Source organism: Mesoplodon densirostris, chromosome 7, assembly GCF_025265405.1.
Source record: "Mesoplodon densirostris isolate mMesDen1 chromosome 7, mMesDen1 primary haplotype, whole genome shotgun sequence".
NCBI lineage: Eukaryota > Metazoa > Chordata > Mammalia > Artiodactyla > Ziphiidae > Mesoplodon > Mesoplodon densirostris.
This window is the reverse complement of record NC_082667.1, coordinates 57286685-57314043: the sequence shown is the minus strand read 5'-3', so window position 1 is coordinate 57314043 and position 27359 is coordinate 57286685. Positions and strand designations below refer to the sequence as shown.

Sequence of the window (27359 nt, the reverse complement as noted above, 5' to 3'; positions counted from 1 at the left end):
TGGAAGAGAGTATTAGTTTTCTATTGATGGATAATAAATTACCATAAATTTAGTGGTTTAAGACAGTACTCATGTATTATTTTGTGGTTTCTTTAGGTCAGAAGTTTGGAGCACTGTGGTGATTCATGACTATTGTGGTGTCTAGATTTATTTGACTAGAATTCTAAAAAAATATATTGAAAATTGTATTTAGTGTGGAAAAATTATAGGTCATAGCCTTTTCAGTCACCAGAAAAATCCTTTTATCATTGATGGAAGGTATTATAAACATGACTAGAAGTACATATATGTTAACTACCTTTATTTTATTTATTTTTTTAAAGTAATTTAATATATATATTTTTATTTATTTTTGGCTGGGTTGGGTCTTCGTTGCTGTGCGCAGACTTTCTCCAGCTGCAGTGAGCGTGGGCTACTCTTCATTGCGGTGCACAGGCTTCTTGTTGCAGTGGCTTCTCTTGTTGCGGAGCACGGGCTCTAGGTGCACGGGCTTCAGTAGTTGTGGCACGTGGGCTCAGTAGTTGTGGCTTGTGGGCTGTAGAGCGCAGGCTCAGTAGTTGTGGCACACGGGCTTAGTTACTCCACGGCATGTGGGATCTTCCCGGACCAGGGCTCAAACTCATGTTCCCTGCATTGGCAGGCGGATTCTTAACCACTGCGCCACCAGGGAAGTCCTGTTAACTACCTTTAGATGTATTACCTAATGAAAGGCATTGTATAGATAATCAAACACTAGCTATTAACACTAGCTATTATTTAGAGCCTAGAGTAAAACATTTCATGTCTATCAATCAGAGATGAAGAAAGGTAAAGTGGTTAGGCCTAGCTGTATTATACAACACTAGTCTTTTAAATTATAAGTTTGTAGATTGTGATATTTCTATAGTTGTCTCTAAGGGAATTTAATCGCAGACATGTATTAGAGACTTTGCAATGTAAAGAGAACTTGTTTACTATCTCTCTTAGCCTGTGAGAAGAGAAACCTGGAGTACTGGACTGTGTTGCTGGTAGGACAGTCTTTAGTTTTTATATTCTGTTTCCCAGTCTAGAAAGATTGTTGACATGTTGCAACAGGCATAGTGATGTAGGTGATATCAGACTATGGACACAGCTCTATAAGGCAGGCATTCTGGAGACTGGGCAGATAAGCTACAATTAGTACTGACCAAATGATGAACAGGGTTACCTGTGGTACTGAGTAGAGATTGGAATTGAGAAGAGCAAGAGTTGACGCTTAGAAACCAGTTAGGAGGCTACTGGTTAGATAGAAGATGATGGTGGCAGTAGTTAAAGAGAGAGGTGAAAAGATTTGAAACAGTTTTAATCAAGTCCTTGTTGCTAAATCTGTAGATACTGTTTAGGCCTCAGGTTACTTGATTTTATGACAGTGATTATTGCTTCCTTGAGACATTCTGTTCCTTTGACTGCTGTAACACCACCTCTCCCAGCTGTCCTTCTACTTCTCTGGAATTTTGGGTCAGAATTTTTTGCAGCTTTTATTTCTTTATTTCTAATCCGTTAAAAATTGATTTTCCTCGGAATTCTGTTCTAGGCTCTGTTCTCTCTCATTCTCACAGTCTTCCAGAATGATGTCATTACTTTCATAGCATTAATAACCATCTGTGTGCTAATGATTGCCATATTTTTATCTCCGGCCAAGATCTGTCTCCTAAGCTCCAGATCCTTGTATTCAACCCATGCTCAACACCTCCTCTCGGATGTTGCACAGGCGCCTCAAACTGAAAGCAGAACTTTCTTCTCAAACTGCTCATCCCTGTTCACCCTTTCAATAAATGACATCACCATTTTCCTGGTTCCCCAAGCCATACACCAGTGATCATTTTTTTCTTCTTCTTTTGCAGTACAATTTATACAACATAAAATTAAGAGAATTTAAATGTGTAATCTGATGAGCTTTGACAGATATACACACCCACATTGTCATCATTCCATGAAGATATAGAATATTTTTCGCTCTCCAGAAAGTTCCTTCATACCGCTTTGCCAGTCATTCTTACACCCTTGTCCCCACCCCTGGCTGAGTCAAACACTTTTCTTATTGCCTCCTCATTTATTAGCTTTTCCTGTTCTTGAACTTCTTATAAATGGAACCATACGGTATACTCTTTTGTTCAGCATACTTTTGAAATTTATCCATATTGTAGTATAGATCAGTAGTTTGTTCCTTTTTATTGCTGTGAGTGGTTTTTCTATGAATATACCACAATTTGCTTATGCATTATCTTGTTGATGGACATTTGAATTGTTTACCCTGTGCTATAGAGTAGGTCCTTGTTGTTTTTTTTGTATATAGAGTGTGTATCTGTTAATGCCCAATTCCAAATTTATCCCCTCCCCTTTAGTAACCATAAGTGTGTTTTCTATGTCTTCAAATCTGTTTCTGTTTTTGTAAATAAGTTCATTTGTATCTTTTTTTTTAGATTCCACATATAAGTGGTATCATATGATATTTGTCTTTCTCTGTCTGATTTACTTCACTTAGTATGATAATCTCTAGGTCCATAGCATTATTCATTCTTTTTTATGGCTGAGAAATTTTCCATTGTATTTACATACCACATCTTCTTAATTAAATTAATTAATTAATCAATTTATTTATTTATTTATTTTGGTTTGCATTGGGTCTTTGTTGCTGCACACAGGCTTTCTCTAGTTGCGGTGAGTAGGGGCTACTCTTTGTTGCAGTATGTTGGCTTCTCACTGCAGTGGTTTCTTTTGTTGCAGAGCCCAGGCTTTAGGCGCGTGGGCTTCAGTAGTCGTGGCTCGCGGGCCCTAGAGCGCAGGCTCAGTAGTTCTGGCACACGGGCTTAGTTGCTCCGTGGCATGTGGGATCTTCCCAGGCCAGGGATTGAATCTGTGTCCCCTGCATTGGCAGGCGGATTCTCAACCACTGCGCCACCAGGGAAGTCCCAAACACATCTTCTTAATCTATTCATCTGTCCTAAGTTGCTTCTGTGTCTTGGCTATTGTAAGTAGTGCTTCTAAGAATACTGGGGTGCATGTATCTTTTCAAATTTGAATTTTCTCTGGGTATATGCCCAGGAGTGGGATTGGTGGAGCATATGGCAACTCTATTTTTAGGTTTTTAAGGAACCTCCATACCGTTCTCCATAGTGGCTGCACCAATTTACATTCCCACCAACAGTGTAGGAGGGTTACCTTTTCTCCACACCATCTCCAGGAATTGTTTACACTTTTTTTTTTTTTTTTTTTTTTGCGGTACGCGGGCCTCTCACTGTTGTGGCCTCTCCCGTTGCGGAGCACAGGCTCCGGACGCTCAGGCTCAGCAGCCACAGCTCACGGGCCTAGCCACTCCGTGGTATGTGGGATCTTCCCGGACCGGGGCATGAACCTGTGTCCCCTGCATTGGCAGGCGGACTCTCAACCACGGCGCCACCAGGGAAGCCCTGTTTACACTTTTTGACTGTTATAAATAAAGTTGCTAAGAATATCTTTCCAAAAGACTTTTGTGAGGGGTTAGAGGAGGGGGATTTGGTTGAAGGTGGTCAAAAGGTACAAACTTTCAGTTAGAAAGATAAATAAATACTAGGGATGTGATGTACAACATGATTAATATAATGAACACTGCTGTATTATTATATATGGAAGTTGTTAAGAGAGTAAATCCTGAGAGTTCTCATCGCAAGGAAGAAAATTTTTTTCTTGTTCTTTTATTTTGTATCTATATGAGATGATGGATGTTCACCAAACAGTGCTGTATGCCAATTATATTTCAATAAAACTGGAAGAAAAAAAAGTCTCTTGTGGTCACATGCTTTCATTTCTCTTATACCTAAGAGTGGAGCTTCCTGCTCATATGATAGGTGTATATTTAATTTATTAGAAATTACCAGTTTCCAGAGTAGTTATACAATTTTAGAATCCCCCCCACAGTGTTTGAAAGTTCCAGTTGCTCCACTCCTTGACATCACTTGGTATTGTTTTGTAAATTCTAGCCATTATAGTAGGTTTGTACTGGTGTATCATTTTGATTTTAATTTTTAATTCTTTGATGACTAGTGATATTGAGCAGCATTTTATGTGCTTATCGGCCATTCTTGTATCTTCTTTTGTGAAGTGTTTGTTAAATATTTTGCCCTTTTTATTTATTGGGTTGTTTGGTTTTTATTGTTAAGTTGTAGGAATTCTTTGTACATGTTAGAAATACAAGTCCTTTGTCAGATATATATATATATATATATATATATATATATATATATATATATATATATATATATATAGTCTCACTCTCTGACTAGATTTTTCATTTTTTCAATAATGTCTTTTGATGAGAGTTTTAAATTTTGATAAAGTATGCTATATCAGGTTTTTATTTTATGGATAGTACTTTTTGTGTCTTCTTTAGGAAATCTTTGCCTAACCCAAGGTCATGAATATACTTTCCTACATGTTATTTTAGAGGCTTAATAGTTTTAGCTTTTACATTTAAGTCTTTGATCATTTCAAATTAATTTTTATGTATGATGTGAGGTAGAGTTTAAGGTTCATTTTTTTCCCATATTGATATCCAGTTTATTTTAGTGTCATTTGTTGACAAAGCTTTTCTTTCCCTGATCAAAATATAAATTGATTGAATAGGTCTATGTCTATATCCTGATTTCTGTTTCATCAATCTATTTGTTTAGCCTTATGCAACTACTACTGCTTTACAAACGAGCTTTATGATAAGTCATAAAATCTGGTAGTGTAAGCCTCCCAGCTTTGTTCTTTAACATTTTCTTGGCTATTCTAAGACTTTTATATTTCCATATCAATTTTTGAGTCAGCTTGTCAATTAAAAAAAAATGCTAGGCTTTTGATTGGGATTAATTGACTCTAGATAAATTTAGGGGGAGACTTGACTTCTTAACCTCCAATCCATGAAATAGTACATGACTCCATTTGTTTAGGTTGTTTTTAAATTTCTCTCAGCAGTGTTTTCTAGTTTTCAGTGTACAGGTCTTTCACATCTTTCACATCTAGTTATTTGATGATACTCTATAAAAATACCAATTGATTTTTGTGAATTAACCTGGAATCTTGCAATGTTGCTAAGTTTATTATTAGTTTGATTATAGATTAAAACATTTTTTTTTCTATGTACACAATCATATAGCATCTGTGAGTACAAATTTTTGCTTCTTCCTTTCCTGTATTTGTGACTTTTTAAAATTGCCTTATTACAATGGCTTGGATCTTGAGTACAGTGTTGAATAGAGTAGTGAAAGTAGACATCTTTTCTTATTCTTGATCTTAAGTATTACCTGCAGAGTTTTAGTATAAACCCTTTATCAGATTGAGGAACCTCTCCTTTTTCCTTAGGTTGTTGAGAGATTTTTGTTTTAAATCATTAACAGGTATTGAATTTTATCAAATGCTTTTTTGGAGCATCTTTTGAGATAATGATATGTTTTTTCTCTTTCATTCTGTCACAATTGATTTTCAAATGTTAAATCAACCTTGTACTCCTCAGGTAAATCCACTTCATCAAGATGTGTTATCTTTTTCATATATTGCTAGATTTGATTTGCTAATTTTATTAATGATTTTTGTATTGTCTGTAATTTGCTTTTCTTGTGATGTTTTGGTATCAAGGTTATTCTGGCCTCTTAAAACAAATTGAAAAGTGTTCCTTCTTCTTTGAAAGGTTTTTGTTAAGACTAGTATTTCACCAGTGAAGCAATCTGAATGTAGTTTTCTATGTGAGAGGTTTTTAATTATAAATTTAGCTTCTCTAACTGATAACAACTATTCAGATTTTCTATTTCGTTTGTTTGGTTTGGAAACTTGTGGTTTTTAAGCAACTTAACTATTTCATCTAAGTTGTTAAATTTATTGGCATATTGTTCATAATTTCCCTTAATTCCCTTTAAATGTCCATAGGATCTGTGGTGATGTCTTCTCCTGTGTTCTTGATGTTGGTAATTTTCAGTCATCATTTTTTATATCTCCTCTCTAACTTTTCACATCTACATCATCCTTTCTGTTCCTATTTTAATTTAAGACAATGCCTAAACTTTTGCTAGGACTGTTAAAATAACCTTGTACTAGCCTTCCTGTTTACAGTCTTGTTTCTCTGTATCCCAGTCACCTAATTACAGGAAGAAAGTGCAAATGTCATTAAATCTTTCTTGGCTTAAAACTTTTTAATGGTTTCCTAATACCTTCAGAATAAAAATCTAAGCTCCTTCATATGGAATACAAAATCATTAATGATAAAGTATCTATTTCTCTCAATAGAATCCTGTTTTTTCCTATATATTCTTTTCCCTTTTAATCTCTCGCTGCAAGCCATAGGGAGCTATACTTCACTGACTTTCTAGGTGCTCTAATTTGTCATTCATCATCTTAAATTTGAATGCAGCATTCAGATGTGATATGAACAATACTAAGTAGGCAAAAATTGTTTCCTCACTTCTCCTTTACTGAGATTATTGTTAATATCTGATAGGTATGGTCTCAGTATTCATTTGACATAATACTTTTTGTTCAGTGCATCTTTACATTCACAGCAATATCTAGCTGCAAAGCATTATTTTTAACCCACTTTCAATTCTACTGTTATCTCAAAACATATTGATATAATATGCATGAATTTGCTATAACCAGAATACCTATCAGATAGCTAGTTGATCCCTGTCCTCCCCACACCAGTGATGATGAGTTTTATTTCAGCTTGAGGGTGTTAGTGTTGGTATTGACTAATCACCCAGATGACTGGATGATTTATATTTCTTCAGAGTACCATTTCATAGTTTGCAAAATCAAGAAACATTCCTCTGAAACTGGCTAGCTGGTTTGGAGGTAAGGCAGTTGTTTCTTTTCTTGTCAGTCCTTCACCTGTTCACCCCCAGGGGAATTAGGATGTCCCATGTTATGTTTAAAAGCCTAAACACTTCAAACTTTTATTCTCCTATTGAGCTTGAAAGGGGGACGTTATTAGCTCTGTCTTGATGTAGCAGGGGCTCTGAAAGTCTATTTGGATAACACTGAAGATTGGAGGAAATGTGACTCTGTCTGTGTGTTTTAAGCCCCTAAGGTAAGATCAGAAAGCGTCTGGGGCAGTGAGAGCCAAATAGTTGAAGTCATACATTAATTATGGTCATGAATCATTTTTATTTTTAGAGTCTTTACCATTTGACAAGGTTGTTTGCATAGTACTCTAGTGAGTTTTAGGCAGCATTTTCCCTCCTTTCAAAGTAACAGGCTATTTTGTTGATTTCTACTTTGGGTTGATAATGCCTATCAAATTAGAATTCTCATAACATTTTTAGTAGAAATTGCTTGTTTCTTGCCAGAGTGAACGGTCTTTAATTTATGTGATTTTTGTTTTGAATATATTTTGAAGTTATAGATATAGAAAACTAGTACGTTAGTCTTTTAGTCTTTCACTGATATCAGTAAAAATAATCAAAATCTTGGGACTGTGCTTTTTTTTTTTTTTTTTTTTTTTTTTTTTTTGCGGTATGCGGGCCTCTCACTGTTGTGGCCTCCCCCGTTGCGGAGCACAGGCTCCGGACGCGCAGGCTCAGCGGCCATGGCTCACGGGCCCAGCCGCTCCGCGGCATATGGGATCCTCCCAGACCGGGGCACGAACCCGTATCCCCTGCATCGGCAGGCAGACTCTCAACCACTTGCGCCACCAGGGAGGCCCGGGACTGTACTTTTATATGCAGGCATTAGTTGACCTTCAGTCAGCAGTATATTTTGAGTGCCTTTGTGCCACATTCTCTGCTAAGTACTGGGAATGTAAATGAAAAAAAAAAAAAAAAAAAAAAAAAGAGTGTTTTTTTTAAATTTTTTCCCAGAAATCTAGTAAAGAAATAGACAAGGAAATAGGCAGTTGCTGTAAAATGTGGTTCTATAATCTTTGTTAGTGGTGTTGTATACATGATACTGTGGATCTCCATAGGAAGAAGTGCCTCTACCTGTCTGGAACAGTTGGGAAGGCCTTTGAAAAAGAAGGTATGCTTGAGCTGCCTGTTAGTGGGTTTGGGAGTATACTTATCTGTTAAGAGAGAGTGAAGCTTGTAGGCAGATAGAACAGCTCACTCAAAGGTACAGAAGGAAGAAATGGCATGATGTGTTTGGGGAGAGTTGTTAGTAGTTCAGCATTGCTGGAGTTGCGCGTGCAAAGTAAGCATATCAGAAACGAGGTGGGGACCACATCACAAAGGGCCTCTCCTTGCTTTTGAATTTCTTTAGCATCACCTTTGTAGGCGAGTATTGCCATCAAGACAGTGTGTACGAATTCACACCCAGAGCAGGAGGCAATAGGATGGAGGATAATCTCCTCTATTGGATTCCTTTGGAGTCCTGAGGAAGTTGCAGAAGAACTGATCTCATGAGTAATCTCATAAGATTTGCTCCTTTTTAGATGACCTAAGAAATCCTCAGTAACTATCAGGCAACTTCTGAAAGTGCAGAATATGTCATGAATATTTTTAGTGCAAGGTGTCGTAATAATAATGTTGGCAGAAGTGTTGATGCCGTCAACTCCCTGATAAAATTAACGTCCTCATATGTAGGATAACTTTCAGTTTAGGACAGTTGACCAGTTTTAAAAATCGGAAGTAAAATTTATATACCGTGAAATACTTAGATTTCAAGTTTAAATTCTGTGTACCCTCCTGTGCGCCTCACCCCAATCAAGACATGAAACACTTCCATCATCTCAGGTAGTTCCTTAGTTCGCCTTGCTCTCTACCAGTCAGTCCTGCCTCACCCAGGCAGCTAGCCACTCTTGATTTCTGTCACCATAGATTGCTTTTACCTGTTCTTGAACTTTGTTTAAATGGAATCATATAGTATGTACTTTTTCGTTCCTGGCTTTTTCCACTCAGCATAATGTTTTTTTGAGATTCATTCATATTGTTGTGTATATCAGTGTTGTGTTCCTTTTTATTGCCGAGTAGAATTTCACTGTATGAGTATACCACAATTTGCTTATTAATTCTCCTGTTTGATGGACGTTTGGATTGTTTTCTGTGAACGTTCTTATACATATCTTCTTGTGGACGTGTTTTTATATTTATTGAGTAAATGGTAAGGAGTAGAAATACTGGATCATAGGTTAGATGTATGTATAACTTTACAAGAAACAGTTTTCCAAAGTGATGATACTGTTTTATACTTTTATCACCGATGCATGCAAGTGTCAGTTGCTGCACATCCTTGCTAGCATCAGGTGTTGTCATTTTAATTTTAGTTATTCTAACAAGTGTGAAATGCTATCTCATTATGATTTTAATTTTCATTACCATGATGACTAAGATTTTGAGCACCTTTTCCTATGCTTATTGACCTTTCTTATATCTTCTTTTGTGAAGTGTTTCACTCTTTTGCCCATTTTTAATTGGGTTGTCTCTTTGTTACTGGTTTGTAAAAGTTCTTTATATACTCCAGGCACAGTACTTTGTCGAATTAATGTTTTACAAATATTTTCTCCCAGTCCATGGACTGCTTTTATATTTCCTTAACAACATCTTTAGATGAAAAGACATTTTTTATTTCGGCAGTGCCTAATTTATCCATTTTTAAGTTTAAGGTTAGTGCTTTTTGTGTCTTCTCTAAGAAATCTTTGCCTACCCCAAGGTTGCAAGAGATTCTGTGTTTTCCTCTACAGATTTCATGACTCTAGCTTTTATGTTTACTATGATCTCCTTGAATTAATTTTTTTTTTGTGCTGTGAGGTAAGGAATGAGATTCATTCCTTACCTCACAGCAACTGTGTTTATCCACTGTTCCAGCACCATTTGTTTAAAAAACTTTCCTTTTTCCATTAATTTGCCTAGGTTCCTTTGTCCAAAATCAGGTGACCATATATGTGTAGGTCTGTTTCTATTCTCTTTATTCTGTTCCATTGATCTGTTTTTTGATCCTTATGCCAGTACCAGATTGTTTTGATTACGTAGCTTTATAAAAAAGGAAGTCTTGAAATCTGGCAGATTTAAAGATTGGTTTATCTCTTCTAGATTCTTTGTTTTTCTATATAATTTATAGTATCAGCTTCTTAATTTCTACAAAAAGAAGCACACATACACACAAAAACAAAGCCTGTTGGGATTGGGATTGTGACTGTGAAATTATTGACCCATATATAGAAATATAATTGAGTGTTTGTTGACCTTGTATCCTGTGACATTATTAGTTTTAGTAGTTGTTTTGTGGATTCCTGATGACTTTCTACATGAAAATCATGTTACCTGTGAATAAAGAAAATTTGACCATTTTTAGTATGTACATGTATACAAAATATATAAGCTATACTTGAAGACAAAGAGACAAAGAAAAACACAAACCCATAATTAAAGCAAAAAAGAAAAACAGTTAATTTTTTCAATGCTCCTTGTTTCAAAGGGGCTGCTGCTTTAATTCAGTCTTCTTAACTTGGGATTATTGTTAATTTTTTTTTCTTTATGGATACCCAACAAGTAATAGCCTTCATAGCAGTGGGTTTTTTTGGTGACTTTAGTAATGTAGTTACTTTCTCTGGGCCTCAGTTTCCCATCTGTAAAATGATAGGGTTCAGTCAGGTTATTTTCTAAGGTCTCTTTCAGATTCCTGCGAGTTCTTCATTTTAGCTCTCAGTACATCACAGACAGATGGGTATAGAAGGGGTGTTTTTAGAACATATCGTGACTCTTGTTATTTCTCTGTTGTAAATATGCTAGAGAATTGTGAAATCATCAGTTGAGTTCATTATATTAATTCTCTTTATCCTGGAAACTTTGTCCTCATTTTGTTCCATTTATGCCTGTGGCTCTGTGTTGAGTTTATAGTTAACGCACTTAAATTTTTCTACAACTTTTGTTTCTAGGCTTCACAGAGCCCAGTGTGCAATTAAACAGACTCAGGTAACTGTTCAGAAAATTGGAAAGGAAATTGAAGAAAAACTAAGACTCACATCTACAAGCAATGAGCTGGTAGGTTTTTATATATTAACCTATTTAAATTCCTTGATTTCTAAATGTGATCACCGTATTCTTCTTGTATTTATTTCCCTCTTTTTTCCCCAAAAAAACTTCAAGTAGTTTTTTCTTTCTTTTTATTTTTCCTCTTAATGTTTCACTGAGACTTCTGTTGGCATTTAAATGTTATAAATAAACTTCCCATCTGCTAATAGTGTAACATACAAAGTGCCTGCCTTTTTATGCTAGTTGAAACTTTAGATTACATACAATTACTTAGAAGATAATCAAAAGCTATTTTATTAATATCTTATAAATGTGAACTCTAGACATAAACTGTATAGTGAATGAAAAATAGCTGCCAGAAGAAAAAAAATAATAAACTGTAGATACTAATCTGCTTTTAAAAGATGAATTTAAAATTATTTGGATTGAATTTAATAGGTTAGTTTATGGACAGTGTTCTCTTTTGGGAAAGATTCTTTTAATGAGGTATTTCCAAAGAAATAGAAATTCCAATCCAAATGGACAGATTTAAGATATTAGTATAATTTTGGGGTTGCTTTATACTCTTCCTAGTGGGGAAAAATATATTAATTTTGGAATGAAGATTCCGTCTTTTTAAGCAGAAGAGTGGGTATAACTAATAAATGGAACTTTTCTCAAAATGAAGTCACAGTGCTAATGATAGCTTTTGATGAAATTTGTGCTATAGATAATGATACTTAAAACTCAAATCCTCAAATTAAGTCTGAAGTGAAAAATTTTAAGTATTTGTTTGCACAAACTCCATAGATAGTCAGTATCTTCCAGCTGTCGTTCACAGCACTATCAACTTGGCAAAAGGTCTTTATGTCCCTAAACAAAAGTTCCATTATCTATAAGATTTGTCTGAGATAATAATTCAGTGGATGAACTATAGAAAGCAACCTTGCAATTAACCTATACAGACTTCTCTCTCATGGAATTTGAAATTAATGGATGATAAAGTATTTAATCTATATAAAACTGCTGACTGAGCTACCCTGGTGGCGCAGTGGTTGAGAGTCCACCTGCCGATGCAGGAGACATGGGTTCATGCCCCGGTCCGGGAAGATCCCACATGCCGCAGAGCGGCTGGGCCCGTGAGCCATGGCCACTGAGCCTGCGCGTCTGGAGCCTGTGCTCCGCAACAGGAGAGGCCACAGCAGTGAGAGGCCTGCATACCACAAAAAACAAACAAACAAACAAAAAAACCCAAAAAACTGCTGACTTTGACCTATAAATGACAGTGTCATATAGTTCAGTCTAATATGTAAAATGGCTAGTGCTGTACCTGGCACATAGCAGGCATACAAAATATGGTAGCTGCAATAACTATGGTAGTGACACTTTTTATTCATACGACTTTTCACACCTATGGAAAATCTTCCACTTTGGAGAAGCTATAAAACCACCTCCCTTTGTAACTTAGGTCCAGTAAAGGACCAAACTCCAGGCCACAGATATATTGGATGAGGAGAAAAATAGCTAATTTTAATCCTTTCTATAGTGTACAAAAATACCACATTTTTAGAGCCTTTGGGGAGAAAGTGCTAGGTTTTTTCTTATTTTCCTCTCTCAAGGCAAGACTGGGAAATTACTTATTTCATTAAGTGACAGCATATGTTTTGTCTCAGTATGGAAAAATGTATGTTTAATCCTATTTTTCTAAAATATAAGTGGTGACACGCAGAGCAAGGTGATAGAATGTATGAGTTTAAAGAGGTCAGGTTCAGAGGTTCACTGTGTGTTTTTATGCGGCCTAGTCAACATATAAGAAAATCACTGGATTTTTGAACTGAAAGTGAACCTAGAAATGTAGTTCCCTTATAACCTCACTTAAAACCACACTCCCCTCAGTACCTTCTGTCCCCTTCCCTGCTTTGTTTTTCTCCATAGTATTTATTACCCTTTAACATGCTATACACTTCACATATGCATTTTATTTGTCTGTCTCTCTAAACTCTGTGAGGAGAGGGATTTTTGTCTATTTTTTTTTCCTCACGGCTGTATTTCCCAGTGTCTAGAAAAGTGTTTGACACACAGTAGGAGCTCAATAAAATTTGATGAATTTAAGGATGAATCTAGTGTAATCTCTTTTTAAAAGAACAGGAAAATGAGACCTAAAGAAAGTAAGCAACTTTCCCATGATCACTGACAAATAGAGACAGAAATTTTGGTTTCCTTGTCTCCTTTCAGAGGGTAATACCAGGTACTTGTTTGTTATCTACTGTAAGGTTTACCTTTAGGAAATTAGAAGCCCTTACTATTATATATATATTTTTTCATTCCCTTTCCAAATTGGCCCCACGTCATTATACTTCAACCCAAGCATTTTCAATATATAAGAATTAATTTTAGTCTAAGTATAAATACAATCAGAAGTCATATTTGATGTGTAAAGAAATCAGATTACCTTCTAAGATCAAATGTAATTAACTGTTTAGAAGAAATTGGGTTCATACTTGATGACTTCTGAAACTTTGACTCTTTCCCGTCAATGTCCAATGTAATTTTTTGGCATTTAATTATGTTTTTTAGGAAATTTCTGCTGTTGTCATTTTGAATTTTTGCTTAAATGTTTTGGATTTTGTCAAATTGCCTTTCCTTGTATCTGTTGAGATAATTTTATGTTTTTCTCTTGTATTATGATAGTGAAGTACATTGATTGATTTTTGAATGTTCATCCAACTTAGGATTGCTAGGGAAAGCCCCTCTTGTTCATGATGAATTATTCTTTTTATGTATATTTCTAGATTCAATGTGCTAAAATTTTGTAAAGGATTTTTGCATCTATATTAAGGTGGAGTATTGATCTGAAGTTTTGTTTTCTTGTCATCTCGTTTGGTTTTGTTGGGGTAATGTTGGTCACAACTAGTGAATTGGGAAGTGTTTCCTCTATTTTCTGGAAGAGTAAGTGTAGAATTGGAATAATTTCTTAAAGGTTGGTAGAATTTACTGGTGAAGCCATCTGGGCCTTTATGGAGTCTTCTTTGTGGGCTTTGAGTTAGGAATTCAATTCTTTAATAGTTGAGGTGTTACTGAAGTTAGCTACTTCTTGAGTAGGCTTTGGTTGCTTGTGTCTTTCAGGGATTTGTGCATTTCATTTAAGAGGTCAGTCTTTTTAATTTTAACTATTGGGTATATAGTGCTTTCTTAGTTTGGTTTATAATTGTATTTCTATTATGATAATTTTTCATATCTTTATTGGTTATCTTTTTTTTTTTTTTTTTTTTTTGCGGTACGCGGGCTGCTCACTGCTGTGGCCTCTCCCGTCACGGAGCACAGGCTCCGGACGCGCAGGCCCAGCGGCCATGGCTCACGGGCCCAGCTGCTCTGGGGCACGAACCCGTGTCCCCTGCATCGGCAGGCGGACTCCCAACCACTGCGCCACCAGGGAAGCCCTATTGGTTATCTTTTAAGAGGTGTAATTTAAAATATTTTTGCCCATTAGGAAAAGAAAAACTCTATTTAGATTTACAGAAAACTTGTAAAGATAGTTCAGAAAGGTTCCATACACCTTTTGTCCAGTTTCTCTTAATGTTAACTTCTTGTATAACCATGTTACATTTGACATGGTACATACAACTTGATATATCATCAAACCAAGAAATTAACATTGATACATTACTACTAACTGTGGATTTTATTCAGGTTTCACCAGTGTTTCCACTATGTCATTTTTATTTTACAACAGTTTTAGATTTATAGAATTATTACAAAGATAGTACAGAGAGTTACCCTGTAAACCCCACACCCAGTTTCTCCCATTATTAACATCTTACCTTAGTATGGTACATTTGTCATAATTATTGAACCTGTATTGATAAGTCATCATTAACTAAAGTCCATGCTTTATTCAGATTTCCTTAATTTTTATCTAATGTCCCTTTTCTGTTCCAGGATCCATCCAGGAAACCATACTGCTTTTAGTAGCTTCCTTAGACTTTTCTTGGTTGTGAAAATTCCTCAGACTTTGATTTTTTTTGATGACTTTGACAGTTTTCAGGATTACTAGGTCAGCTGTTTTATATAATATCCCTTGATTGGGGTTTGTCTGATGTTTTGTTGTGATTAGACTGGATTCTAATGTCTTTTTTTCTTCCAGTATCCAGTCTAGGACACCACACTGGTTTTAGTCATCATGACTTCCTAGGCTTCTCTGATCTTTGACAGTTTTTCATTCTTTCCTATTTTTAAATCACCGTGACTAATCACTGTTGATAGTGACCTTGATCACTAGTTAAGGTGATGTCTCCCAGGTTTATGCACTCTAGAGTTCCCTTTCCCTGCTCAATTTTTTGAAAGCCAGATTCTAAGCCCAGCCTCCACTCCAGAGGAGGGGACTGAAGCTCCACCTCCTGGGGGGGAGACTATCTACACACATTATTTGGGTACTTTGTGAGGAAGATTTGTCCCTTCTTCCCTCCACGCATTTATTTATTCAGTTGTTTAATTATCAGTATGGATTTGTATATTTTATACTTTAGGTTACAATCTGATACGATGTTCTTTATTTCCTTGCTTCAACTGAGAGCTCTCTCAGGATGGCTTCTGTGTCCTTTTGACATGCCCTCATCTCTTTTTTGTTCGTTTGTTTTTTTAAAGCAAGTTCTTAATTTCTGGCACTATGTGATCTGGACTCATCAGGTATTTTCCCTGTCTCAGCCCTAGAATCAGCCATTTCTCCTAGGAATCCTGTTCCTTTCATTGAATAATGGAATTTAGAAACAAGATCTGGGCACTGGGTGTGCTTGTTGCTTCTGAGTTGTAAGTGCTTCTAAGCCCTCTCAGTGGACAGAGCTGGTATATACAGGTATCTGTCTCACTATGTATTAAACTTAACATACATTTATTTATCTATTTCTTGCTGCATTGGCTCTTCATTGCTGCGCACGGGCTTGCTCTGGTTGCGGCGAGCGGGGGCTACTCTTCGTTGTGGTGCTTGGGTTTCTCATTGCGGTGGCTTCTCTTGTTTCGGAGCACCGGCTCTAGGTGCACGGGCTCAGTAGTTGCAGCGTGTGGGCTCAGTAGTTGTGACTTGAGGGCTCTAGAGTGCAGGCTCAGTAGTTGTGGCACACGGCCTTAGCTGCTCCACGGCATGTGGGATCTTCCCGGACCAGGGCTCGAACCTGTGTCCCCTGCATTGGCAGGCGGATTCTTAACCACTGCACCACCAGGGAAGTCCCTTCCCTCATTTTAAAATGGGACTTTTGTCTTCTTATGCTGTGGTTAAAGACTGTGTGGGCATGCACGTGTGTGTGTGTGTGCACATTTCTGGATACAAGTCCTTTTTCTGATATGTGTGTTGGCAGTATTTTCTTCCAGTCTGTGTCTTGCCTTTTTGTGTTCTTAGTGATGCTTTCTAAAGAGCAAAAGTTTCAAAGTTTGATGAAATCCAGTGTATTTTTTAAATTTATTTTATGGTTAGGGCTTTTTGTGTTCTTTCTAAGAAATTTATGCCTAACCCAAAGTCACATAAATTTTCTTCTGTTTTTTGTTTTAGAAATTTTATAGTTTTGGGCTTTACATTTAGATCTATGATCCATCTCAAGTTTTTTTATAAGTGAGGTAACAAACTCCCTTATTATTATAGCTTTGTTGTCTTAAAACCAGATGGGGTAAGTTCTCCAGCTTTGTTCTTTTTAAAAATTCCTGTGGGTTTCTAGGTTCTTTGTATTTACAAGTGAATTTGAGAATGAATTTATCAGTTTATACCAAAAAAAAAAAGCCTGCTGGACTTTTGATTAGGATTTATAGATCAATTTGTGGAGAATTGCAATCTTAACCATATCAAGTTCTCCAATCCATGAACATGGCATATCTCTCTCTTTTTTCTAATAAATTTATTTATTTTTATTTATTTATTTTTGGCCGCGTTGGGCCTTTGTTGCTGCACATGGGCCTTCTCTAGCTGCGGAGAGTGGGGGCCACTCTTCATTGTGGTGCGTGGGCTTCTCATTGCGGTGGCTTCTCCCATTGGGGAGCATGGACTCTAGGCGCGCGGGCTCAGTAGTTGTGGCTTGCGGGCTCTGGAGTGTGGGCTCAGTAGTTGTGGCTCACGGACTTAGCTGCTCCGCGACATGTGGGATCCTCCCGGACCAGGGCTCGAACCCGTGACCCCTGCATTGGCAGGCAGATTCTTAACCACTGCACGACCAGGGAAGTCCCAGCATATGTCTCTTTTATTTTGATTTTTTCCTAATTCTCTCAATAATATCTTATAGCTTTCACTGTAGAGATTCTGGGCATCTTTTATTAGTGTTATTCCTAAGTATTTTATGGGAGGTTTTTTTGTTTGTTTTGGGCATTATTGCAAATGTGATTGTTTTTGAAATTTTGTTTCTCATTTGTTTCCTGCAAGTATATAAGAATACAATTCATTTTAATTTAGCAATCTTGCATCTTGCAATCTTTTTATATTAACTTTTAAATTCTAGTAGTTATTTTGTAGATTTCTTGGGATTTTCTTTATAAACAATCGTACCTGCAAACTTGGAATGCTTTATGTGCTTTAATTTTTCTGCCTTATTTCAGTAGCTAGGGCATACAGTACAATGTTGAATGAAAGTGATAAACATGGAAATACTTTACTTGTTCCTGATCATAAGGGGAAATCATTCATCCTTTCTCCATTAAATATAATGTTAGCAATGCCTTTTATTGGCTTTAGGAAGTTCCCTCTTATTCCTAGTTTCTGAATTTTATCATGAATGGATGTTGAATTTTGTCAAATGCTTTTTCTGCATTTATTGAAATAAATGATCATGGCATTTTCTTGATTCTGTTACTGCGGTAAACTACATTGATTTAATTTCAAGTGTTTAACTAACATTGTATTTATGGAATAAACTAATGGCTACAATATAGAGTACAATCTTTATAATACCTTGCTAGATATGATCTGGTAATATTTAAGAGTTTTTGTGCCTATATTTATTAGGGATATTGGGAAGCAGTGTTTTAAATTACTGTGTTAGATTGGTATTAGGATTGTGGTAGCCTGGTAAAATTAGTTGGGCAGTGTTCCTTTTGCCTACTCCACCTTGACTAGAAGCAGAAGCCTCCTGGATTTTTAACATTTGCAAATAGTCTGCCGAGATTTCATGTCTTTTTATTCATTATGAGAATATTTAACTTTTTTTCACTTAGCATATTTGTAATAGTGACTTTCTTTGATAATTTTAACATCTGGGTCGTCTCAGAGTTGGCATATGTTGATTGTCTTTTCCCTAGAGAGTGAATCACATTTTCCTGGTTCTTCGTATATTGGGTAATATTGCAGAGTACCCTGGACATTGTGAGTGTAATTTTGTGGAATTTCTGGATTTTGTTGCTTTGTTCCAAAGAATATTGATGTTCTAATTCTAGCGGGTAGTTAACTTGGTTAGGCTCAAACTGTCATGCCTGCAATGGACATTGCCTCCGATTTCAGGTCATTACTCTCATCCTTAGGCACAGCTGCTCTCTGTTTGCCTCATGCAGATATGATTTAGGATTCAGAAACTCAGATTGACTTTAAACAGAATTCGCGGTGCCCCATTCTCTGGCTTCCTCCATTCTGGTGGCCTTGATTGCCTAATCTCTTTTCCCTGGTTCCTCCTGCCAGAAAGATAGTTGTCTTTCTGTTGGTGTTTAACCATAGACACCCTCAGGGCAAAGTCACAGAAAAGGGGAATTTCACTCCTCGTGTTGGTTGTTTGAACCAGGTTCTGAGTTTACCCCAAAATCTGCCTGCCATTGATTAATTTTTAGAACCCTCATGTAGTAGCTTTTTGTATTTTATCTGGAGTCTATAGCTGTTATTTATGGAAGGACCAATTTGATAGGTACTTAATCTCTATATCAAACACAAAACTCCTGTATGTTTTATTATTACATATATTTTTGCTTTATCTCCCTAGCTGGACCTGGGTTCTAGGCCTGATATTGCCACTGAGTCTATGAAATTAATGGATTGGATTAAATATTTTCTAAGGAAAAGTTTGCCCTTTCTTAGTGGCTGAGCAGGTATAGGTACAATAGAAACAATCTATAAATGACGTTTTAAAGCAAATTTGTTAACTTATAAGACAACTGCCATAGTTCTAAAACTTTTTTCAGATTGTTAACTATTTCCATTTTTTGGTGGGAAAACTAGTATAGATGAATAATGCCCTAAACCACTCAAGACCCCTTTATACTCTAAATATTGTAAAGATCTCAAAGAATTTAGGGTATATCTATTGATAATGCTTAGGTTAATAAAAGACAGATGAATCCTCACATTTACTTCTGCAATCAATCTGTTGTGATATCACAGATCTTAGAGACTGGAAAACTCCACAATACAGTTATGAGAAAATGATAGTGAAAAAGGTAGATAGCAGCTTAGTATTATTATGAAAATATTTTTGATCTCACAGACTGAAATGGTGTTAGGAATCCTCATGGTTTCCTGAACCATGCTTTGATAGCTTTTGCCTAAAAAGCCTTTTTGGCTCCAGCGTAATCTACAAGAAGAAAATTGTTTAACATGTCATTTACAGATTGGTGTGTCATACTGAAAAGAATCTTTAACATTGTCCATCGCTGTCTTTGTAAAGATGCATAAAAAGGAGTATGCTTGCAAAGAGATGAACGTATCTGTGATTTTCAGATCACAGACAGTGTTGTATAAAAACACTAAAATCCAATCAAAAGTGATCCTTTGGAGATGTACATATGACATTAACTATACTAGGAGTAAACAGGTAAGTAGAATGCAGAAACCATTAGAAGATATTATACTTATGGAATATTAAGATCTTTGAGTACTTAGATTCATTTGAAAGGAAGCGGAACCAGATTCCACTTGGTCAGGGTTTGTTTACTCATCAGAAATTAGAGCCAGCAATCCTGGTTTTGAATGACGATTTATTTCTGTAAATGGGCCAGTTTTTGCACATGGACCATAATACAAACACACTATACACACACCTTCCTGTATTAGTTTAGTATTTAGACTAACTTGTACCCTTAGTTCTTTGATTCTAGTAAACATAACCCAATTTGAGCATGTACCCTGGAATAGAGCAGATTAACCGCCCTACCTATGCATATCCCTGTGTTCTTTGAAGAGTTGTTTTTCTTTTCTATTTTTTTTCTCTACATAGGTAGAATCTAGTTTACATATTTTTTGGAGAAATTCGAGTTAAGGAAATTGAACACGTCTCTTTGTGGGAAAAGATTGCTTCCTAAGAATTTGTATATTTTTTCCCTTAGTGATGTAAAAACACTAATCACACTACTGGATTACCAAAGAAACCCAGATTGTTTCCTGATTCCTCTTTCTTTCATGATAAGCAGCCTCACTGACTTTTGGTCTTCGTTTTTACAGGGAGTTGGCAGGACAAAATGGCTTTTGTCTCCACTGGACCCAAGCCCTTAGAAAACAGAAACTGTTTCTCATTTATCTAGAAGCACGTAGTAGGCCCTTCATAAATATTTGATTCGTTCAGAAAAAAATTGCTTAGGAATGTTTTATATTTCGTAGAGTTTTCCAGTCAAATATAATAGTGATGATTGGAAATAAGCTTTACTGCTTGAATGTCTTTAACAGATGATCATACCATCTGTTCAGAATCAGTATTTCAGAGATGAGGAAGAAAGCATTTTGGGTGAGAAACGATAGCTGTAAAGTACTTTCCACACAACTGCCAAAAGTCATTTTCCATGCCCATTGCCTCAACAAGGCCATACCATTACTCATCTCACTGAGTACCCATGCTTCCTCATTGTCTGTGAATCAAATAGAGGTGCTGAGTTTTTTCTTTTAAAGTTTTCCACCAGCTCATCCCAGGGCTTAATAACCTATTCAGTTTACTTAATGAATGTTTTTTTTCTCCCCATTAAAATTTTACTTAGTATATGTCTTAGGAAGGAGACTGTTTGGTTAAGATTTTTGTCATGGAAAATGATGGAAAGCATATTATTGACACTATTGATAAAGACTAGGAGAGAAGGGTACATACCTTCATAGTGCAGTAATTGTGTGTGAATGCAAACACGTGCAGGCACATGTATGTTCATTGTGGGGGTAGGATTTCAGATTTTATCTGGAGGCAAATTGTGGCAAGGTATTTGGATTAAAAGGGAGTCAGAGTAAAGTTTAAACCATGGCTTTATAGGTTGAAGTAGGAAATATTTTTATGGAAAGATAAGTTAACAAACTTATTTGGTAAACTTAATTGTATATTTGGTAGAATGTGTCTGGGATTTGTTTTATTAAATGAACATTCAGTAAAATTGACTTTTTTGAGGTACAGTTCTATCACTTTTTAAAAAATGAACTTTGTGTTTTAGAGTAGTTTTAGGTTTACAGAAAAATTGTGCAGAAAGTACAGAAAGTCCCTCCCCCATTTCTTTTGTTATTAACATCTTATGTTAGAGTGACACATTTGTTACTATTGTTGAATCAATATTAATACAATATTATTAACTAAAGTCTGTAGTTTACCTTCGGGTTCACTCTTTGTGTTGTATAGTTCTATGAGTTTTGACAAAGGCACAGTGTCATGTATCCACCATTACAGTGTCATACAGAATCGTTTCACTGGCCTAAAAATCCTCCATGCTTCGCCTATTTATACTTTTTTCCCTCCCTCAGAGCACCTGGCAACCACTGATCTTTTTACTGTCTCCACAGTTTTGCCTTTTTCAGAATGTAACATAGTTGGAGTCATACAGCATGTAGCTTTTTCAGATTGGTTTCTTTTACTTAGCTATATGCATTTAAGGTTCCCTTATGTCTTTTTAATAGCTTTTCATAGCTTGTTTCTTTTTATTGCTGAATAATGCTCCATTGTTATTGGATATGCCACAGTTTATCTTTTGACCTATTGAGGTACATTTTGGTTGCTTCCACGTTTTGGCAATTATGAATACAGCTGCTATAGGCATTTATGTGTAGGTTTTTGTGTGAACACAAGTTTTCAGCTCATCTGGGTAAATATCTAGGAGCACAATTGCTGGATCATATAGTAAACCTATGTTTAGTTTTGTGAGAAACTGCCAGACCATCCTCTAAAATGGCTATACCATTTTGCATTGCCATCAACAATGAATGAAAGTTCCTGTTGCTCCACATCCTTACCCACATTTAGTATTGCCATTGTTTTGGATTTAAACTATTCTGATAGGTGTGTAGTGGTATCTAATTGTTTTTCATTTTTAAAATTTATTTTATTTTATTTTTTATTTTTTGGCTGCGTTGGGTCTTCGTTGCTGTGCACAGGCTTTCTCTAGTTGCAGCGAGCGGGGGCTACTCTTCGTTGTGGTGCGCAGGCTACTCTTTGTCGCGGTGCATGGGCTTCTCATTGTGGGGGCTTCTCTTGTTGTGGAGCACGGGCTCTAGGCGCGCTGGCTTCAGTAGTTGCTGCATGCGGGCTCAGTGTTGTGGCTCACGGGCTTAGTTGTTCCACGGCATGTGGGATCTTCCCGGACCAGGGCTCGAACCCGTGTCTCCTGCGTTGGCAGGCATATTCTTAACCACTGCGCCACCAGAGAAGCCCCTATCTAATTGTTTTAATTGCAATTCCCTGATGACTTGTGATATTGAGAATCTTTTCATATGCTTATGTGCTTATTTTCATATGATTATCTCTATCTTCTTTGGTAAGGTGACAGTTCAGATCGTTTGCCCATTTTTTAATTGGGTTGTTTATATTTCTATTGTTGAGTTTTTAGAATTCTTTGCATGTTTTGTATTCTATTCTTTATCAGATAAGTTGTTTTCAAATATTTTCTCCCAGTCTGTGGCTTGTCTTTTCATTCTATTAGTCATTTTTGCAGAGCAGAAGTCTTAATTTTAATGAAGTCCAACTTAACAATTTCTTCTTTCATGGCTCATGTGTTTGGTGTTGTATGTAAAAAGTCATCTCCAAGCCTAAGGTCACCTAGGTTTAGTAATTATTATTTCACATTTAGATCTGTGATTAATTTTGAGTTAATTTTTGTGAAAGATATAGGTCTATATCTAAATTTTGTTTGTTTGTTTGTTTGTTTGTTTGTATGTGGGTGTCCAGTGGTTCCAGCACCATTTGGTGAAAAAGACTATCCTTTCTCCATTGAATTGCTTTTATTCCTTTGTCAAAGATTAGTTGACCATATTTGTGTGTTTCTATTTCTGGGCTCTATATTCTGTTCCACTGATTTGTTTGTCTGTTCTTTTGCCCATACCACATTATCCTGATTACTGTAGATTTATAGTAAGTCTTGACAGAAGATAGTGTCAGTCTTCCAACTTTGTTCTTCTCCAGTATTTTGTTGGTGATTCTGGGTTTTTTGCTTTTCTTTATAAACTTAAGAATCAGTTTGTTGATATCCACAAAATAATTTGCTGGGATGTCAGTGAATCTATAGGTCAAGTTGGGAAAAATTGATATCATAATAGTGTCTTCCTATCCCTGAACATGGACAATTTCTCCACTTATTTGGGTCTTCTTTGATTTCTTTCACTGGAGTTTTGTAGTTTTCTTCATATAGATCTTCTACATAATTTGTTAGATTTGTACCTAAGTATTTTATTCTTTCATACTAATGTAATTGATGTTCTGTTTTTTTTTTGTTTTTTTGTTTTTTTTTTTTTTGCTGTACGCGGGCCTCTCACTGCTGTGGCCTCTCCCATTGCGGAGCACAGGCTCCGGACACACAGGCTCCGCGGCCATGGCTCGCGGGCCCAGCCGCTCCGCGGCATGTGGGATCTTCCGGGATAGGGGCACGAACCTGTGTCCCCTGCATCGGCAGGCGGACTCTCAACCACTGCGCCACCAGGGAAGCCCTGATGTTGTGTTTTTAATGTCAAATTCCCATTATTCCTTGTTACGTAAGAAAGCAGTTGACTTTTGTGTATTAACCCTGTATCATGCAACCTTGCTATAATCACTTGTTAGTTCCAGGAGGTTTGGGGTTGGTTTTTTGTTTTTGTTTTGTCAATTCTTTGGGATTTTCTACATAGACAATCATATCATCTGTAAACAAAGATGACTTCATTTATTTCTTTCCCAGTATACATAGCTTTTATTTCCTTTTCTTGCCTTATTGCATAGCTAGGACTTTCAGTACATGTTTAAGAGAGTGGTGAAAGGGGACATCCTGTGTTGTTCTGCAACATAGGGAGAAAGCATCTGGTTTTTCACCATTAAGTATTTTGGCAAATATTAGTAGGTTTCTTGGCAAGTATTCTTTACCAAATTGATGAAGTTCTCCTTTATTTCTAGTTGAATGTCACATGCTTTTTCAGCATCCATTGATATGGTTATATGATTTTATTTTTCTTTAGCCTGGTTGATGTGGTGAAATCCATTAATTGATTATTGAAAGTTAAACCTGTCTTGCATACCTGGAATATAGTTCATTTGGCCATGGTGTATAATTCTTCTTATATGTTGATGGATTTGATTTGCTAATATTTTGTTGGGGATTTTGTACCTATGTTTATGAGAAATACTGGTCTGTAATTTTCCTTTCTAGTGATGGCTTCGGTTTTGGTGTGAGGATGATGCTGGCCTCATAGAATGAGTTAGGAAGTTCTTCTGTATTTTGGAAGAGATTTTCAAAAACTGGTATAATGTTTTATTTAAATGTTTGGTAAAATTTACCAGTGAAGCCATCTGGATTGGTACTCTCTGTTTTGGAAGGTTATTAATTATTGATTTAATTTCATATATATATATATATATATATATATATATATATATATATATATATATATATATATATAGGCCTATTCAGATTGTCAGTTTCTCCTAGTGTGAGTTTTGGTAGATTGTTTTTCAAGGAATTGATCCATTTCATTTAAGTTACCAAATTTATGGTCATAGAGTTGTTTATAGTATTTTTAATTATTCTTTTAATGTCCATGAGATCAGTTGTGATGGCTCCTCTTTCATTCTTCATATTAGTAATTTCTGTCTTTTCTTGGTTAGCCTGGCTAGAATTTTATCAATCTTACTGACCTTTTCAAAAACACAGCTTTTGGTTTTGTTTACTTTGTGATTTTCTCCATTTAATTTATTCTGTTTGGAGTTCACTAACTTCTTAAGTCTGTAGATTTATTTCTTTTGCCCAGTTTGGCAAGTTTTTAGCCATTATTTACTACAAGTACTTTTCATTCCTGCCTACTTTCTCCTTTCCTCCTGGTACTTGATGATACAAGTGCTAGATATTTTGCTATCATTCCACAGATTTCTGAGGCTCTGTTCATTTTTATCTCTATTGATTAAATTGGGTAGTTTCTATTGTTTTATCTTCCAGATTAAAGATTCTTTTCTCTCTTTCCTACATTCTGCTGTTGAGCTCATTCATTGAGTTTTTTATTTCAGTTCTTTAGGTCTTCACTTTCTTTATTGAGATTTTCTGGGGTTTTTTTGTCAAAATGTTCTATTTTTTTGTTTCAAGCATGTTCTTAATTTCTTTTTTTTAATTAATGTTTATTGGAGTATAGTTGATTTACAATGTTGTTTTAGTTTCTACTGTACAGCAAAGTGAATCAGTTATACATTTACATATACATATATCCACTCTTTTTTAGATTATATTCCCATATAGGTTCTTAATTTCTATTGAAGCATTTTTGTGATGGCTGCTCTCAGATCGTTGTCAGATAGTTGTAACATGTCTGTTTGTCTCAAGTGTTAGCATCTATTGATTATCCTTTTTTATTCACTTTGACATCTTCCTGTTTCTTGGTCTGATGAGTGATTTTTGATTGAAACTTGTACATTTGGGGTACTATGTTATGAGTCTCTGGATCTTATTTAAACCTTCTATCTTACCTGACTTCCTCTGACACCTCTGGTAGTGGAAGGAAGAGGCACCATCTCATTACTGCCAGGTTGGGGTGGAAGTCCAAGTTCCCCAAGAAGCTTCCATTGACACTCATGTGGCAGAGGAGTGTTTGTGTGTGAGTGTAAGAGGGTTTGTTAGTGCTGACTAGGAATGGGAGTTCCAGCTGCCCACATAGGGAGTAAGGTGGTCTCAATAGCACTGCATAGTAGTGAAAGTTCTGACTCTCTACTTGGCCTCCTCTGATATTACCCAGCAGGAAGGGAGAAGGTTATCTTGTTACAGCTGTAGTGAGGCTGAAGGCTCCCCCTGTGGTATCCACTGACATTATAGGGGGCTTGGTTACTTACTGTCTGTAAGGGATGAAAGCACCAGGTCCCTACTTGGCTTTCTCCAAAATCTGTGGAATATTAGAGCACCTATGTTCAGCTTGGTAAGGATGGAAATCTACTTTTTGTTTCTATGGATTTGCTTATTTCGGTAATTTCATATAAATGGAGTCTGGGGCCTTTTAAAACTGTTTTTTTTTTTTAGTTAGCATAATGTTTTCAAGATTCATCCATGTTGTAGCATATATCAGTACTTCATTTCTTGTTATTGCCAAATAATATTCCATTGTATATATACCACATTTTATTTATCTGTTCATCAGATGGTGGACATTTGGATTGATTTCATTGTTTGGCTATTATGAATAATGCTGCTATAAACATTCATATTCACATTTTTGTATGGACATGTTTTTTATTCTATTGGATATATACATATGTCTAGAAGTGGAATTGCTGGGTCCTAAGGTAATTCTATGTTTAACATTTTGAGAACTCCATTTCTTTTTTATTATTAATTTGTGTCTTATTGTATTGTGGTGTTAGGAAAGAGGCCTGAGATATTTTATAGTGTCTTTTAGGTTCTTAGAAAAACTGTTCCCAGATTTTAGATTTTATTTCTACTCTGTTCTTTGCTTACATCTGTATTCTTTCCATTAAAATGACAGGTGCTGATAATTAAGTTACTCAAGAGATCTATAAGTTACATGAGTATTAAAGTGCTTTAAACCAATCACATTTTGAAACATTGTGAGTGCACAGTTATTCATAGGCATAACTTTTATATTCATAAATTTACCTGTGCTTTTAATTATTTAGAAAAAAGAAAGTGAGTGCCTGCAATTAAAAATTTTGGTGCTTCGAAATGAACTGGAAAGACAGAAGAAAGCTTTGGGACGGGAGGTGGCATTACTGCATAAGGAACAAATTGCATTACAGGACAAAGGTGAGTAAAAACACCATACAAACAGCCTAGCCTCCACATTCAGTAATTTTCCTTTCTTTTTCTCCATAGGCTCAAATAGTCATCTTTGTATAAATATACTAAAACAATTTTTAAAAATTTTTTGAAGTATTTTGAAATTAATACGTACAGTATAGTATATACACACACAGACACACTTCACATTTTCACAATGAACACACCTGCATAAGCAGAATCTCCATCAAGAAACAGAGACAAGGACCCCAGAAGCCCAGAAGTTTCATGTTCTCTTCCATTCATGGCATCTCTAGCCAGACTAACTACTACCTTGACTCACTATACCATAGA

General features: G+C 36.0%; 1 protein-coding gene across 1 annotated transcript in view; it reads left to right on the top strand.

The window, feature by feature from the left end:
- Positions 1-27359, top strand: part of UVRAG (UV radiation resistance associated) — a 361815-nt gene that overhangs the window by 173031 nt on the left and 161425 nt on the right. Inside the window, 2 exon segments of the mRNA XM_060104362.1 lie at positions 10841-10946; positions 26906-27032. Coding sequence (XP_059960345.1) covers positions 10841-10946; positions 26906-27032 — 233 coding nt within the window.